The 18070-nt window shown below is 32.4% G+C and overlaps 1 protein-coding gene across 1 annotated transcript in view; it reads left to right on the forward strand.

The window, feature by feature from the left end:
• The first annotated feature begins 14399 nt into the window (after positions 1–14399).
• Positions 14400–18070, forward strand: part of LOC132731738 (uncharacterized) — a 66728-nt gene continuing 63057 nt past the window's right edge. Inside the window, exon 1 of the mRNA XM_060717988.1 lies at positions 14400–16075. Within this exon, the coding sequence (XP_060573971.1) occupies positions 14990–16075 (1086 nt within the window). The 5' untranslated portion in view covers positions 14400–14989. The remainder of the gene's footprint in view (positions 16076–18070) is intronic.

The following is an 18070-nucleotide window of genomic DNA, read 5'->3' on the forward strand; positions in this document are numbered from 1 at the left end:
TTATTTCGACTTCTTATTGCTTCCCTTTACATTCAATAAGGGTCTTTCTCTTTGCTCGGCTATTAATGATATTTGGCATACGGACATCGGTTTCGCATGTTCGAGTCTTCGGAACACGTTTCACTTTATGATTTTGTTAACGAATTGTCAAATGAATCTCTTAGTAAATCAATCAATCAATCAATCAATCAATCAATCAATCAATCAATCAGTCAGACAGACCATCATATAACATTCATTCATTCATTCATTCATTCATTCATTCATTCATTCATTCATTCATTCATTCATTCATTCATTCAATCAATCAATCAATCAATCATACAAATACTGTATGAAATATTGTTCTTAAAAAATAACCTTTCCTGTTTACTTATTTTATACAGTAGACTGTATCAACACAAAATATTTTCGTGACTTCACAAACCTTTTATATGCAAGAAAGAAGAAAGTGTTCCAATATCAGCATTATTTTGAGCATGAAAGCCTGTATCATCATATAAAATAGTGAGGAGCATAAAATTGGTCACGGTACATATAAACATTACATTATGGAATATATTATCTTCGAATTATATATACTTGTATATCCCGCTGTTTAAATTTCCCAGCATCAAACTTTAAAACAATCTCCTGATGTAATTATATTGTGATTTAGGAACTTTCTGATATAATAGATTTATAACGGAAGGCTAAAAATAGGAGTTTGAAAACTTGATTTTATACGATCTCATATTCTTGTATTTTTTTTCCAATTAAGATATTGAATTAAGTTAATTTTAAGGTATTTAAATAACTCTAAGCCTTACAGCCACGCAAGTTATTTTCACAAGAAAGAAAAAAAAAACACGTATGTACCCGTATGTACCACGATTCTTATTATATTCTCATTCGAGAATGATGTAGTCATGACAACCTAGCTTTGAACAGAAGCCTGTGAAAATTGCGTTTTTAATCTCCATTCAAATGGCCAACTTGTTGTTTTTCAGCATCGACAGGTAATTTCCCCTATAAAACTAATCTAGCCTGTATCAAAGACTTCAGACTAGCTGGGTATAGAATAATTCCTCCAATTATACTTGAAACTCGACCCAAATACCCGTGATAAGCGCTGGGCCAGAACTGGCATCGGAAATGGCTATGACGTCAACGCACGTGAACTCACGTGATCTCTTTGATGCGTGGACAATCACCTGCGCATGCTTTTTTTGAACAACAGAAATTGTCGTCTACAAATTATCCTACTGCTGTTCTCACATGCGAATCGATGATTCATTGAAATTAAAGTTATTCGACTTGATTAAATTGTAATAATACTATTTTATACATTTATGGCGTAATTTAAGGCGACACGGTGGAATATTCGAACAGACCTTGTGTATCTTTGAACTAATTACTTATACTTGGTTGAAACTTTACATAAATGGCTACTACCGCTTTTGGACTGAACGTGTGGTATTTTCTTATTTGCTAAGTGAACTTGCTGTACTTTTTGTGTTTTTCTGTTGTTGTTGATGTTTGTGTTCTTTTACATTTCTCAAAATATCTGATGCTTTGCGTCTTTATATATGTCTTTCTAAGGGAAGAACAATTCATTTAGTCGTGTACGTTTTATGCCACCTGCTATTCATGTTTAATAAAATCTACAACATATTTATATAATAAAATACATTAAATCTTCAATACATTCTTAAAACATATTATATCTAGAACCTATTTATAAAATCTTCAATATATTCTGAACACATATTATATCTAGAACACATTTATGAAATAAATTAAATCTACAATGCACTCTTAACACATATAAAATCTACAATACATTTAGAATATATATTCGATCTACAATATTTTCTTATCATTTATCGCGTGACTGGTCGCTTTTTGATAAAAAAAAACCTACGAAATACTGGTTATTTTATTGAAAAACATACGGTGTCTCATCGTAAATTAACAAATAAGACTAAAAATGAATATTACTTTGGAGAATGAACCTGGTTTTACTACCACACCACCCTACAAAGTTCAGCGCCGTTTTCCCCTTTAAATATACACATTTTTCCTATTCTAACACCCCAACGGGACTTAAGAGAATCAAATTTCATTTTCTCCGAAATTGTTCCTGTGATACTATATTTAGATCAGTTTTTCTCAGAGTTTCCGATACAGTTATAGTGCATGAACCTAGTTACGAAATTACCTAAAGATCACTATCTAACTCGGTTCGTATGAATAATTAATTTTAACAGGAACATTACATTGTGTTAACTATAACGTTAAAAACAGCGCTTTAGTTAAGCGATACTATTTGGATTCTTTGACACTGCTTAAAAACACGGTGTGAAAAAGCCTGCTTTGTCGGTAGAAGGGGCGATGAGTTCAGCCTGGCGAGTAGATCTGTTCACAATACGTCAAAAGGACCATAATTATGTTGTCATAGAGAAAAAAAATCAGTAAGGGCGACAATAACACGTGACCAATCTGTAGAACGGTAAAAATATGAAGTAGTAATGCAAGCAGTGTGATGGTACCGAATGATAGAGCAATGTTTCTAACACGACAATTAAAGGCCCATCAGGTCTCAACAATGCTATAATTTTTCAAAAAATTACTCATAGGCTTTAAAGCTGAACTATATTTTGCTTATATAAGTGCAGTTCTAATGATTTAGTATTTTGTATGGAAGTCAAAATATCCTCTTTGTTTACAATTTGCTACCTTTTAAACATATTATTTCTCAAGATCGTTGTGTTTTTGCAAGGTGACCTTTCATTAGCACCAGAGGTAAGAGATATGGGTGCTTGTCCGACGACAGAGACATGCCTACTTTATGAAACATTATACAGGCTCTTTACTGTCGAGTGGTTATTGTTGCTGGGTTTAACCACTCCCCCCTCCCCCCTCAACGCCGTGGATTCGAATCCCGACTTGGACTTTTGATCTTTAGAGGACGCAGCTTTACCGAATCGCCCCGCCAATGCTTGAAATAATGCACTGGTTAGGGGAGGAGAATGGTACCTGAGGTAAACTTTCAAGTACAGCCGGGAAGGTGCCTAATGATCTTGACTGTTCTGTTTTGCCTCCATTGCCTACCTCCTATAAAACCCTCAAGTAAAGAAAGAAACTTAAATATGAGACACTTAAAGCTGCACGCCTCCAGATGAGCCAAAATATTTCAAGAAAATCAATATTGAGAAAAATGCACTTAACTTCTAAGAAAGGTAAAACATTCAAGATCCAAGTTATATTTAAAATGTTATGCGCGGTTTAAAACTGATTTTTCAGTATTTTATCACCATATTTCTACTGCGTTACTAAGGCAGTAAGGGCTGTTTTTGCATATGTTGACCACTTTTTGGTAATTTTCGTGGATTATGTGTGCCGATTGCAATATGTTAATTACTTTATTTGTTCATCTCACATTATTTTACTTTTAAATTCATTTTCAAATGCTGCTTTAAACAGGCAAGCGGTATGATTCAAATTTAACGTTCAACCAGGAACAGGAAAAGGTCGCCTTTAAAATTAATTGTATGTTAGCCCAACACTTTAATCAGACGAAAGGAAGTCCTTTCAGCACAACGAAATAATGAGGAAAATGCTATCAGCAAATCATATACATTTACCGTGAGTAACGATATAAACAAAGTAAATGTATAAAGATAGACCTTATGTAATAGTCAGACAAAAGGAAATTTTATAATCTTTATCAATTCAGAGGCAAATAAAGATAGAATGCTGTCGTCGTCCATTGGGATTTCCTTTCTTTTGTAAATCTAGTGTCTATTTTATATTTTTTGGGTGTTTTTTTACAACTAAAGGGAAGTAGTACACCATGTGCTATCGAATAAGCGTGTAAGGATTATGTCCCGTCTCCTTGCAATATTTCTATACATGTATTCTAATATTCCGTATTCTGACTAAAGGTGGCTTGGTCTACAATGGGCACATTTTTCATAAGTTTTTTTCTAATATTGCTAAAAGCCAAACAAATGTATGATTTGGATATTCTTATGAAATATTTCTTGAAAGAAAAATATGATAGTCTTAAAACTTTCGTTTGGACTGCAGGGATACCAGACCAGTCAGACAGTGGCTTGCTTCATTGCTTTGAAAATGAAAATTAACAAACGCGTGTTAATTAATACAAAACCTTGTGTTAATGACAGTAAATTCTCAAATGCTCGTAAAGTTCCAACTTAAAAACTTAAGTATAATGTCTAATATGGCTTGATGTTACCTTTAAGAAATCAACAATGATCTTTTTTACTTGATTAGATTCTAGTCTGGACTATGCTGGTGACACAGCTTTACAAGGTGAAATGTATAAACTCATCATCTGTGGCCAGTCGACCAGGAATACTTCTAATAATTCTCTATAACTTCAGGATCAGTTCACAACAATAATTCGGTAATATAGTAGTAATATCAAGTTATTTGTTGCAAATGCACAACATTTAGATATTTTTATAATGCAGCAAAAATACTCAAAATAGTTACTTATACCCGAAATGTATGTTAAAGGGACTCCACTAAAGATTTTGGACATGAAGGGACTAGGAATCTTTCGAGATTCATGTTTCATTTGATGTAGGTCAAGACCAATAACTTGAGTGAAAATGAAAATTTACAGATCATTCGCCGACTCCGTTTTTCCAAAATGATTCGTCCAAATGTAAACAATAACCTAACAATGAAAAACATTGCAACTCTTTTCACTAAAATCGGACTACAAATAGCACAAAAGTACGATTTTTTTTCAGTTTATTTCTAAGTATATTCCTTCATTATCTTTTCCAAATCTTTTTGTTTAAAGTTCCCCCGCCGATCTGTGTAAACAATTAAAATTTCATGTGTATACTCGTATGTTTTGGACCTGAGTGGAGTTCCTTTAATGTTTGGAAACTGTGTAAATTCATGAATAATTAATTGTTTTTCTTATAGACAAACTGGTGACCAACAACCATCCCGTAAAACCGACCGTAAATATAAATGGAAAATTAGCATATGTTATTAGTCTTAGTACTTTTCTAGCTCGACTGTAATGAAAGCGTGAGACACATATGAATAACGCCCAAGTCTACATCCTGGAACTAGCCGGTACTTATGCTATATGAGGAAACATTGTGATAACCGTTGTCACAGGGCCTTACACCCACCCCCTCTAATATTTTGTTGATAAATCTTATCTACGCATTTTTATTTGTTTGGGTCGTCAGACCAAACAAATAATGGTAGCGAAATTTCAGAGCCTAATGCTGTTAATTGCAATTGCCTAAAGTAGTCCACTTTTTTGAAGCGGTTACTTCCCTTTACATATACACTAACGCCGAAAAATTCAGGGGAGATCAATGCGTAAAGATTGTCAAATGACAGGCGCATTGATTTTCAAGCAACGTAGTTCCCGAATGGTCAAAGATTTCTAATATTATTTCATTCTTTATAGATATATATGCTTACAGTAAGCTCCATGATTATTTATCTGTGTTAAACAACAGGTTTAGCGTCGAAATAATAAGAGTTACAAACCCTAATTTAGAATAAATGGTTTCAAGCCGTTAACTTGTATCTTCACCGTGGCCGTTGGGTTTGCTCGCTCGCTTATGAATCGAGAGGTCTGGAGTTCGAATCCTAGTTGAGTCAACTCATTTTTTTATTTTTTTAAGTCAAATAAACATTGAATTGACTATCAGTGTTGCAATTAGTCTTATAGCCAATTTACTACAGTTAAAACACTGGAAAGCATTGGTGGCACTATACAAAAACAAATTGGTTTATAATCTCACAACCTTCACCTTTCTGACATTCTGAGACCAAAACAAACAGCACCTTCTGTGCTTTGATTTTATCAAAGGGAGAACACTCCTTTTTCATTTACATTTAGTCTTGTACAAGTGATCTCCCTTAGATTAATAATTTATATTTCGTAATATTAATTGACGACAACTTAAGTTACATTGATTGAATTGAAAATTTGGATGTGAAATTAAGTGGTCCGAGGAGGTCTTAAATTACAGCCACCATAACTGGCCAGGTGATCGTACTTGGACATACATGTAATTTTAAAACTTGTTTGAATAAAAAAAGTTTTCTCTCCAAAAAGTTTAAACAAATCTCTTTATATATATACGGAACAAAAAAGAACCTTCCCCTGTATTTTAAGTACAGACATACACAAATATGAAAATCAGGAGATGTATTGAAAGAGTATTTTGTTGCATTTTTTTGTGAAAAAATAAAAATAAAAATAAATAAAATAAAAAAAATAATTCCAAAAGTAATGAAATGGTAGTTAAAATGCAGAAAGGTTCGCCCCCCCCCCCCCAAAAAAAAATCACAAATTAATTTCGGGTATGACCACCTCCATAAAGGACTGCCTGACATCCTTTGCTTATTGTTGGAAGGGTAACGTCTAACAAGCTGGTCCAAATTATCCCAAAGATGTTCAATGGGATTAAGATCAGGGCTATTGGCAGGCCAGTCATTAATAAATGCAATGTTATTCACCCTGAGGAAATTGAAAGTGTCCCTAGCTGTATGGCATGTGGCATTATAATTTTTAATAGAGTGATATTGACATTTTGAAACAATTGGATGACATTCCTTGCAAGAATTTCATCTCGGAAGCATTGGGCATTCAAGTTCACTTCGATAACGACGAGATTAGTGCAAAAACCACCTACAATGCCTGCCCAGACCAGGACAGAACCCCCACCCCCAAACGATATCGTTCAAGTACACAGCAGTCGGCATAACCGTCATTTCTCCTATAATATACCCAAACCCTGCCATCAGCTTGATGAATGGAAAACCTCGACTCGTCAGAGAAAAGAACGCTATTCCACTGTTGTCTAAGCCAGCGTTGGTGTGTACGTGCCCGATTAACACGACTTACGCAACGACGTCGCATCAAACACAACCAATATATTGTCGATGTCCATGTAGCCTACACTCGCGCAATTTGAGCAGATATACGATTGTTATGTGTACCAGAGTTGTTAGCAGCAGTAGCTGTGCAGTTTGAAAGCGATTACGCAGGTGGGTGTTCAGAATATAGCGGTATTGGGCATGCGTTGTGACGCACGGGTCCTTTTGCTTGAAAATATTGCCTAAGGTGTCGAATAGCACGAGTAGAACATACAATAATCATATCATTTGCCCGAATATATGAAGCACATATGACATTTTGATTTTTTTTAAATAACACTATATCTTAACACTATATCTCCAGGAACGTTTTTTTTGTCAGTATAATTATATAATGTGAAGCAATTCTGCGTTTATTTAAAGCATTTAAGATTTGTTGAACAATAAACATTTTCAGTCGTTTGGTGTTTTCAGAAAATTTTCTTAAGGTCCATGAATAATGTTTTCTTGCAATAAGTGTCATGAATCAAGACACGGAATAAAATTGATCAAATCACGAACTGGAATTAATCAACTGTTTTTAAGTATGAATGATATTTTTCTGTAAGTTTATGAGATAGAAATCAGTACATTACTTTCTTTCGGCTTGTTGCCACTGCAGATATAGTGTTGATTGTTGTAATTAAATTTCATACTCAACCAGGATTTATGTTTTGAGGTGGATTTTAAACAGAACATTTAAAAACTCAGCTGCATTTAAGGGACCATATTATGACATGAACCATTTGCCATGCGACATTGAATAACTGCTCTGTAGAAGCCTACCTGTGTCCAAAGTTTTGTTTGTTTGTTTAATTGGGTTTTACATCACACCGACACATTAAAGGTCATATGGCGACGTTCCAGCTTTACAGATGGAGGAAGACCTCAGGTGCCCGTCCGTGCATTATTTCAAGCACGAACGGGCACCGACGTTCCGTCAGCTAGCTGGATAGCTTCCTCACATGAAAGAATCCAAAGTGCCTGGGATTCGAACCCATAGGGGTAAGTGGTTTGAAGTCAACGACCTTAACCACTCGGCCACGGACGCCCCTTTGCCCAAAGTACCTACGACCCTATTCCGTTAGACAGGTTTAAGAGTTTTTCATCTTCACATGTTTTGAATGTAATCCATCTAAATAGGTTTTGAATGTATCTGTTACACAAGTTTGACTGTATTCCAGCTAAACAATTTTGACTTATTCCATCTACACAAGTTTGAGGTACATGTGTACTTTATTTTTTTGCGTTCAATTCTTGTCCGGTTTTTGACCTGTCTCTTTCATTAATGTTAATACAGTTTCATATTTTAATAACCAATCAACAAACATGTGACAATATTTGGCGTTCTGAATAAACAAACTGTAAGCATTGATTTGATTCGAACAGATGTCCGTGACATATTTCAATCATGTTTGATGAAGCTGTCACTGCCGGAATAGAGTATATGATTTGATTTATAGCATATTTGCTCGTGTGCCGTCGTTTCCAATTGCATATGCCCAAAAACCACTATATCCATGCGTACGCGTCAAAATATATTTCGATGCTTTTAAAAATAACTTTTCAAAAAAATATTTAAAGGTATAAATTTCTAAAATGCCGGTTCACAGAAAATACTGAAAAACATGATCAGATGTTCTTTAAACACGTAAAAAACCAAGAACATACTCTCAGCCAAACACAACTGCATTGTATAAATCACTCACTCACTCACTCACTCACCAACTAACTCACTCACTCACTCACTCACTCACTCACTCAATCAATCAATCAATCAATCAATCAATCAATCAATCAATCAATCAGTCTAACTAAATAAGTAAATTGATTAATTTAAATAAATAAATGAATAAATGAATAAATAAGTCAATCAATCAATCAGTCAATCATTCTTATTAGATAATTAAAATGATTAATTAAAATAAATAAATGAATAAATAAATCACTCACTCACTCACTCAATCAGTCTTAATAAATAAGTGAACTGATTAATTAAGATAAAAAATGAATAAATAAGTCAATCAATCAATATTATATCATAAATAAGTTGATTAATTAATTTAAATGAATTAATAGATTAAATCTTGTTAATTAAATAATAAATAAATTAATAGATTCATTAATTAATTAAAAAAAAATCTTATTAAATTAATAAAAAATGATCAATTAATTAAAATAATTAAAATAATAATAAATCTTAATAAAATGTAATAAATAAATAAATTGATTAACTAATTAAAGTAAATCTTATTAAATTAATAAGAAATTGATTAATTACTTGAAATAAATAAAACTATTAATCAATTTTATTTAAAGATAATAAAAAATTGATTAATTAATTGAAATAAATAAATAGAAATATAAACAGGAAGTGAGATTTTTTAATTTAGTATATCCCTACTTTTTGTTTAACGAGAATGCCTATATTTGATAATAAGCGACGAGAATGCCTATATTTGAAAATAAGCGACGGTTGGTTTCGCATAAACTGCGCGCAAAGAGACGCTGGTAAGAACATTAAACATCTGAAACACGAATTGGTAATTTAATTGGGATTAAGTTAATTAAGTTTTAAGTCTCAATATGTCATTAGGACTCTGTTACTTGACGGTACAAATTTCTAATTATGGGTTCGTAATTCATAACTAGGTGTAATCAAAGTTCTAATTAGTTGTGTTAAATTAAATCTATGTATTTAAACTGAGAAGTTTTATTATTAAGTTAAGTGTTGGAAAAATTAAATTAGAACATAATTATAAACCCTTGAGTTCTTTTTGGGAATTTTTTAACTCATAAATTATGAGTGACCATTAAAGTTTGGCATTCTAGTATCAATTTGTAATTTTCTATAAACACAAAGTACGAGTTTAAAAATTTAGGACTTTGTTACTTTTATTTAATATTTTAAAAAGCCTAATTAGGATTTTATTATTTCTAATTAGAAGTTAAATTAGGATCAAATACTTATTGGGATATATGCTAATAATAATAAAAAAAATTGAGAGAAATCTTAATTAACTAAGAGAAAGAAATTCTAAGTTACCAAACTCCTAATTTGGACTTTCTTTCTCCTAATTTAAGAGTTTAAAAATTCCTAAGGAGTTATAAATGTTTATGATTATGTTTCCGTACGAAATTCTGAAGGTTAAGACTTTCGACCGTGCGACCACATACACGCATCGAGGACATGCTGGAAGGAAAGTGACCGTGCGACCTCATACACGCATCACGGAATTCCCCTTCTCATACAAGAAAGGGACAAACAGTTGCCCGCCCCTTTTTTCAAAGGGCAGACTTTGCCCGCCCTTTTTCCAAAGGGCAGACTATCAAAATATATGCCAGGTCCTAATCGTTAGTGAAAAGGAGGCTTATTTTCTACATAAGTTTTGAGAAAAAGTATTTAAACAATCGTAGTTATGCAAACCAAGCGAGTTATTAATTGTCGCCTTTTTAAGATCGGTATGAAATTTTAAAAAGTTCATATTTGATTTTTAATAAAATCTTCTATTTATATTTCAATTACTTTTCATTTTCATTTAATATATATGACAGAAGTATATTTCTGCAAAACATAAACCTCTCAAAAACGTTTTGTGTGCATTAAAAGTTTCACACTTTGTTAGCGAATATTTTCCCTTGGGCATAATTGGCTAATGTAATTTCGTAACTGATTTTGTGTACACGACTTGTCGTGCTTGAAACAGAAAAAGTTCATGTGATAAGTTATGTATAGTCTCTTATAACTCATCTATGAGTGGCATTTATGTACAATGTCGTAGGTTTTATATTTGTATTATTTTAATATTGTACATGATGTTAAGCATTGACAATGCTGACACTGGTAAGACTGTACAGGTTTGCAACCCTAATACTTAACCTACTGATTTGTGAAATGGACTTCTTTACCTTCTTTAGGAACTATCCATTATCAATTTAGGAATAGCAAGATAGAAATTTATAGAGTTAGTCAGCAGTCAGTTCATAACCTCTGTACGGACGAGCAGCCTGGCTTGGCTCTATATTGTTTGAATCATTTCGGTTCCAGCAGGAAAAAGGTCAGGGCCAGTTTCTCAAAGCTCTGTTAAATTTAACCGTCCTTTAGTGGATTTAACAGACGGTTAAATTTAAGAGAGCTTTGAGAAACTGGCCCCTGGTGTTATTTACTGTCGTCATATTTACACTTTGTCATATTTACACTATTACTTTTGATCAAACGCGTCGGATTATTAATCTAAGGGCTACTGGCTATGTAGGTTCAAACCCCGTCAAAGGCAATTCATGATTTCCCAAAGCAAGAAACTTTACACGCATTGCTTAGTACTGGTTGGTTACAGCATGGTTTTCATGTTTTTTATACATATGTAACTAGTTCCAGGAACAAATTCGAGGATGTGTCTAGGCCACTTTATGTTTACATGTACTTATTTTCTGAGTATAAAAAAAAGAATTAAACTGTCATGAATTTATAATGAAATTACTATATTCCATATTGTCTTTAGTGTCTTAGGATGGTACATTAATAATCTAGGATTATGGAATATAAGTTACAGTTTATCCATCCTTGCAATTGCAATTTCTCGGCCATTTCCGTCAAACTCCGGTTATTATGATAAAAGCCGAGATAGCACGATGGTTACGACGATCCAATATATCAGGCTCGGCACGATTTTTTTTCTAAGCCTTGACTGAACAATTTAATAATATCAGACACAAGTATAATGTTCTATATTTACGGAGTAGCAAAAGTGGTACCGGTATGTAATATAGAGGATATTTGTTTGTTTTGCATGTAAGACTGAAATATATTTCACTGAGTGAACACCAGATGCAATATTTTCACGAGTGGTGTAGCCACGAGTGAAACTAGAATAGCTGGTGTTCACTAATGACGACGACAAGAGCTAAGATATGGCACGTGACGGCAACTGGGCCTACGTCAACAACGTCGACGATTGTCAGGATGACGTCAAGGCGAAACCAACCCATTCAAAACAAGACGTTACTATTTTGAGAACATACGAAACACGAAAATTTATCTCATTAAATTACTCATTTTATTATATACTTATCGATGAAATATTGAGAAATATTGATGATAAAAAATGATATAATAAGATATGTATGTAGCAGAGGAATTTTAAGACACTTGATATAGATGTTGATATTCTTATTTATGATAAATATCTTAGTACCCGTGAGAAAAACGACAGCAGACATGTGCAAGCAATGATTTTATATGTCCCGTCTACCGCTGCTTCAACAATGGTATAACTAAGGGCATATGTACAAGACAATTAACTCAAATATATTCATAGGATTAATCTAAGAAAAGTGCATGGATAAGATTTTGATGTCCAATATTTAATCATATTTTCCCACGAGGACTATCTCTCCAGGATAACCAAGGAGAGTAACCGAAATTTCCGCTAATTTGCTACAGAATCGACCAAAAGCAAAGACAAACAAGTTATAAATAGTTCAGACTGAATCAAGTTTGTCTTATTTAAAATTTATCTTACCAATAATAGGTTTATGCTTATATAAGATTTTTGATAATTCTTTTAAAAACACTGTAAAAAGTACTCTTTATAAGAAATATTGTTCTATCCACAACAATAAATTGATTCATAAATCTACTTAGAAAAAGTTTAGAATGAAATGAACTTCATTATCATAAATCCCTCAAAACAAATATTGTTTATTTAATTGATTAAATGAACTCCACTGAGGTCTAATAGCCTAAAATCATAAAATTTGCTCTTTTAAATTGTAAACTATACATGTATAATAGATAATATGTAAATGATATTGATACTAAATTGATGATCTCAATTTTTATATTTTGTTGTTTTTTGTTTGTTTGTTTTATTTATTTGGGTGAAACACGTTGAACCGCTTTTCATTTTAGGGTGGATTTGAGAATTTGAGCAATAAAAAAGATATCTCTTGGGAACGGAATGGGCAAATGAAACGAGTTATAAGTCCAGATCTACATACAGTTATACAAAAATCTTGAAAAAAATATTTTTTCGGTCCCTTCATGTCAAAAAAAGTCAGTAGAGTCGTTTTAATACATCGATTTATTAATCAATTATAGTAAAATAAAAACAATGCTAGAAAAAAAAAACCCCAAACATAAAGGTTTCATTTGGTACTGAATGATTTTAATAAGAATCTGATTGTTTTAAAGATGGATAATCTTGTTTATAATGCCAAACCGGATGTTGTAAACAGTTCGCCAGAAAACGGAAATCATGAAGCAAATTTTGATAAATCAAATGTTTCCACATGCAAACTTAATTCATTCAGGAAACATAACAGAGCATAAATTTTATTACGATTTGCACAAAGTGCATCATCTACAATACATTATATTGAAAATTATAATACTGCATGTTTGTAAAGCCGCTTTTCATTGGATAATCGAGACGTTTATATAGTTTTATATTCACGGTAGCTTTCAATTTATGAAGCGAAATCTCACTTTTTAGAAATTCGTTTTAAATATTTCTGACTGGTTATATATGGCCGTATATAAAAGGTTGTTTGCAATATAACCCTCGCCTAGGGGCTTGGAATATATTTACCAAACAACCTGTTTATATAGGGCCATATAATCTGTCAAAAATCTATATAACTAATAATATAATAGTTAAATAATTTAAATAAAAACTAATGACAACGAAACAAATTTACATTATTTCAGGATTATTATATGAACACGTGCAGTGATAGCACGGTCAGAATTATCCGAAGTGTTGGCTATTGCACATTGCATAACATCTCTCCTATACTGGTGAATTATTGAAAAATCACGATGAAAACGAAAACTGGAATTCAGTAATGCAGCAAAATCATATTTCAGAAGAATACTCTAGCTTTTGTGGATTTTACACCTTTTTGAAATTAAAAGGACTGTGTGTAAACCGTTTAAATAATCTTAATTCTTAAATAAACCTTTACGGACACAGTGGGGCACCGTGTGTCGGATATCAAAAAGGAAAACGCTTATATTAGTAGAATAGAAATAACTCAAATTGGGGAAACGAGAATATATTTTTTCAAATGCATTAAGTCATTCATATAATTATGAACGTATAAAATCAGGAATAATATGATATAGCACCGTATACATGTGGAAGCTTGATGCTAATTGGTGCAAATAGTTTGTATAATAAACGGTGCAATTACTTACTGAACATAGGCGTTTCTAAACATTGCAAAAGGGTATAAAAAGTGAATCACAGCAAAAGTTTGCTTTGCTGTTTAATAATAATAAATAATTGACAATAAATAACATGGCTTATCTAAGAGCTGATCTTTTGAAGTGTGGATAAAATTCTTGGAAAAAATGGACTTATGTTCTCTGATGTCAAAGGATGAGTTGTAAAATTAATTGTTTTATACTTTATAATATTTTCCAACATTTTATGTACTGAATTTTTGCCTAATAACTTTTATTGAGTTGATACTGAGTCGACTATACAGAGAAGTTTTGTGACATAATAAAAGACGTTAGAAAAAAAGTAGACTTGTAAATTTCTGTAATAACAATCTACGTTTATTAATCGTAATGAATAGATATATAAACAGTATATCATCATTGTTTACAATAATTGATCATTTTAGATCTTATTGAGTATATAAATAATATAAATTGTCATTTAAACGTCAATAAAATATGTTGCTTCTGTCATATTAATTGTAAAATATAGTATGCAAAAGAAAGGCGGTTTTAATTAAACCTTTGCTATAAAGTGATTTTTCTTTGTGAATTTAGTCTCGGTAAAATCTGTTCGCATCCATATAATAAGATAATATTTTTCAGGCGTTTTATTGTTTGGTTTTAAAAAAAGATAGGTTAAAAGTCTTGAAAAAAAAACATGTTGGATATTTTCGTTATATTACCAGTCATAGTTAAACAATTTAAGTATGTTACTATAATGGAACTAATAAATTAATGGAAGCTGTTGGTTAAATAACGCCATAACAGGAAATAAGTTGATAAAAACTAGTGTTTACTTTGTGGAATAAAACAGCCATTCTGTTCAAGCAAGTTTTAAAAAAAGAAGAAGTAAAAATGCAAAGAAATAGAAAAACGAATGATTGTAAAGACCTTGTTACTAATCATGGCGGATGCCCTCAAGGTCAAGGTCATGACATCGATACAGACGACAACGGAAACCACGAAACTACCGTGGAGCTCGAACATACTACGTCCAATGAGTTTAATGACTACACGGGAATGGAAATTTATCGTCAATTGCGGCCCCTTTTGATATGTATGCGAATATTCGGCTTGTACTTCAAACGGACTACTTTTCAAGGCCGCAGTAGAAAACCGCGGATGGAATTGGTCGTCATGTATTGTTTTGTTGTCAATTTTCTAATGGTGATGAACGTATTAAGGTCATTTACAGTTTATAGAATAGCAGACGATTTTGATAATGTTATGGTACAAAGGTTACTCTTCACTATTTGGAGTACAGAATGTACATTCAAAGGTCTTCTGCTTATGTGGAACTGCTTCAGACAAAATGGCCTCCCGCATTTTTTCATAGAATGGGACAAGACATGTGGTAATATCAAACTAAACAAAATGTGCCGATTTATGATGAAAAAATTTCTGTTTTTAACTTTCATATTTATAATATTCAATTCTGTGGTGTTTTCACTCATTCTTTTATATGTACCATTGTTAAAGGACATTTACCTTGAAGTGGTGTGGAAGAATGCCGTAACGTACGACAACCACGCTATTTTTAAAACCATTCTTGGAATATTAGCTGTTTTGAATTCTTCGTCGTCAATGTTTCCAGTTTCTCTATTTGTGGTATTAAGTTTCGCCGTTGGAGAGCAACTGAGAAAGTTTAGCGATGACCTTGCATCAGCGATAGCAGATGGCGATTTTAATGGAAGGATAGATGACTTCCGGTTACGTCATCAAAATTTGATAACACTCGTGGACATTTTGGACCGCATATTCGCACCAATGATCGCTGCAGTATTTATTGCGAATATTCCAATGTTTTGTCTGGTTTTATACACAATGGTGACCACAATTGATATTCATATATCTTTAGTGCTGATAAACCTTTTCTGGCTGTGCTTTATTCTTCTACAGATGACCATTGTATCAGTGACAGCAGCTTGGGTAAATGTTAAGGTAAGTTTTATTTCAATGTCCTTTTATAACAACAGATGGCCCTTTCATTCAACAGAGGTATAGAAATAGTTCCTCTTCTTTTGCCAATGCTTTTGATTGGAATGGACATATTAGTGTATATTTATATCAATGCACTGATTACCACGATAAAGGAGGAACATTGGATGGCTTTCTTTGGAATAAGTCGGGTTTTTTCTCGGTCTTATTAAATCACGGACTTTAATGGACACCCAGTTAACCATATATAAACGCTTAAATATCTTGTCGCGCATCCGATAAAGGTACATTGAACAGCGTACATGCCCGTTCACAAGGGATACCTACTTTACAAAATCAAAGCACAGAAGGCGCTGAATTTGTTTGGGTCGCAGAATGTCAGAAAGGTGAAGGTTGTTAGATTATTTGTATAGTGCCACTTATGCTGTTTCCAGTGTTATAACTACAATGTATAGTAAATTGGCTATAAGGCTAATTGAAACACCGATATTCAATTCAATGTTTATTTAGCTTAAACAATTTTTAAAAAAAAATGTTGCTTAAAAAAAAATGCCTTAGCTCGGATATGAACTCCAGACCTCTCGCTCCCTTATCGAACCTGTAACCCCTCGACCACGGGGAAGTTATAAGAGAGTAGCCTAAAGAAAACTACATTTTTCTAAATTAGGGTTTGTAACCCTTATTAATTTCGATAGAATTTGTTCACGGTAAACCTGTTGTTTAACACTGATGTAAATAATCATGGAGCTAAAATATAAACAAGTATATCTGTAAAGAATAACACAATATTAGAAATCTTCGCCCAAACGGGAACTATTTTTTTCACCCCGAGAAGGCTTGAAAATTAATGCGCCTGTCATTTGACAATCTTTACGCATGATCTCCCCTTTATTTTTCGTAGTTAGTGTTCTTATAAAGGTAATTACTGCTTCGAGGAGTTTGGACTACTTTCGGTTTTTGCAAATAAGCATATCAGGGTCTGAAATTTCGCTACCATTATTTGTTTGGTCTGACGACCCAAACAAATAAAAACTATTATTTAAAGTCTGTGGTTAAACCAACCATCATGTCTATTATCATACATATTTTGCCAACCATTTGTTCAAAGTATTTTGTTTGTTTTACAGACGATGGAAAAAATAAACAATTTGTTTCAACCTGTGGAATTACATTATCTTTAAAACAACGTTGAAATCTTATATTTAACACCTTTGCTTTTATGATTTGATATTCGTAAGTCTTGAGAGTTTTATAAACATTAACATATCTTAAAGTGTTAACACTTTGTTGATATACGTTTACTGCAATACTTATTTAAATAGTATCGTTTTAAAATTACATAACAGCAATGATAGAAAAGATGTGAACATTTTCAACAAGTTCGTTATACTTTCGATTAATTAACTTTTGTTTGAATTTTGTTATAACTATATAGTAAACATCACTAATAGCGGCATCGCTTATAACGATATACCGCTTATAACGATGCTGTTGCCGTGGTCCTGACTCTTTTTATCGAATTGATTGCCTCTCGGATATTTCGATACCCAAATATAACGCTATAGATTCGGCTGTCCCCTGAATTTCGTTGTAAGCGGAATTTACTGTATGTACCAACATATATTGATATATATAATTTTTTAATAGTATTATACATTTTACTCGATGATTTAGATCAAAATTACACATTGACCTTTCCGGGACTGTTTATGTCTTTCGTTGGCATAAATGTCAATATGCAAATGCTACAGCATTACTTACTATATGTAGTGGAATGTACACTTATTCAGGGAAGTTTATAATTCTTTATTTTATATCTATACAACATTATGTATCGTTTTATTTCAAACATATAAATTCAATCTTAGTACTTATTACACAGAAAATTGTAAATTATTTTAGTCTGCAATCAAAAGTAAAATAAATTTAAATTAAAAAAAGTATGTTTCAAGTTTATCGATGAACTAAAACTCTAAAAAACTAAAACTAAAAATCTTC

The sequence above is a fragment of the Ruditapes philippinarum genome, unplaced genomic scaffold (assembly GCF_026571515.1).
Source record: "Ruditapes philippinarum isolate M1 unplaced genomic scaffold, ASM2657151v2 ctg767_1_1_1_1, whole genome shotgun sequence".
In the NCBI taxonomy this organism is placed as follows: domain Eukaryota; kingdom Metazoa; phylum Mollusca; class Bivalvia; order Venerida; family Veneridae; genus Ruditapes; species Ruditapes philippinarum.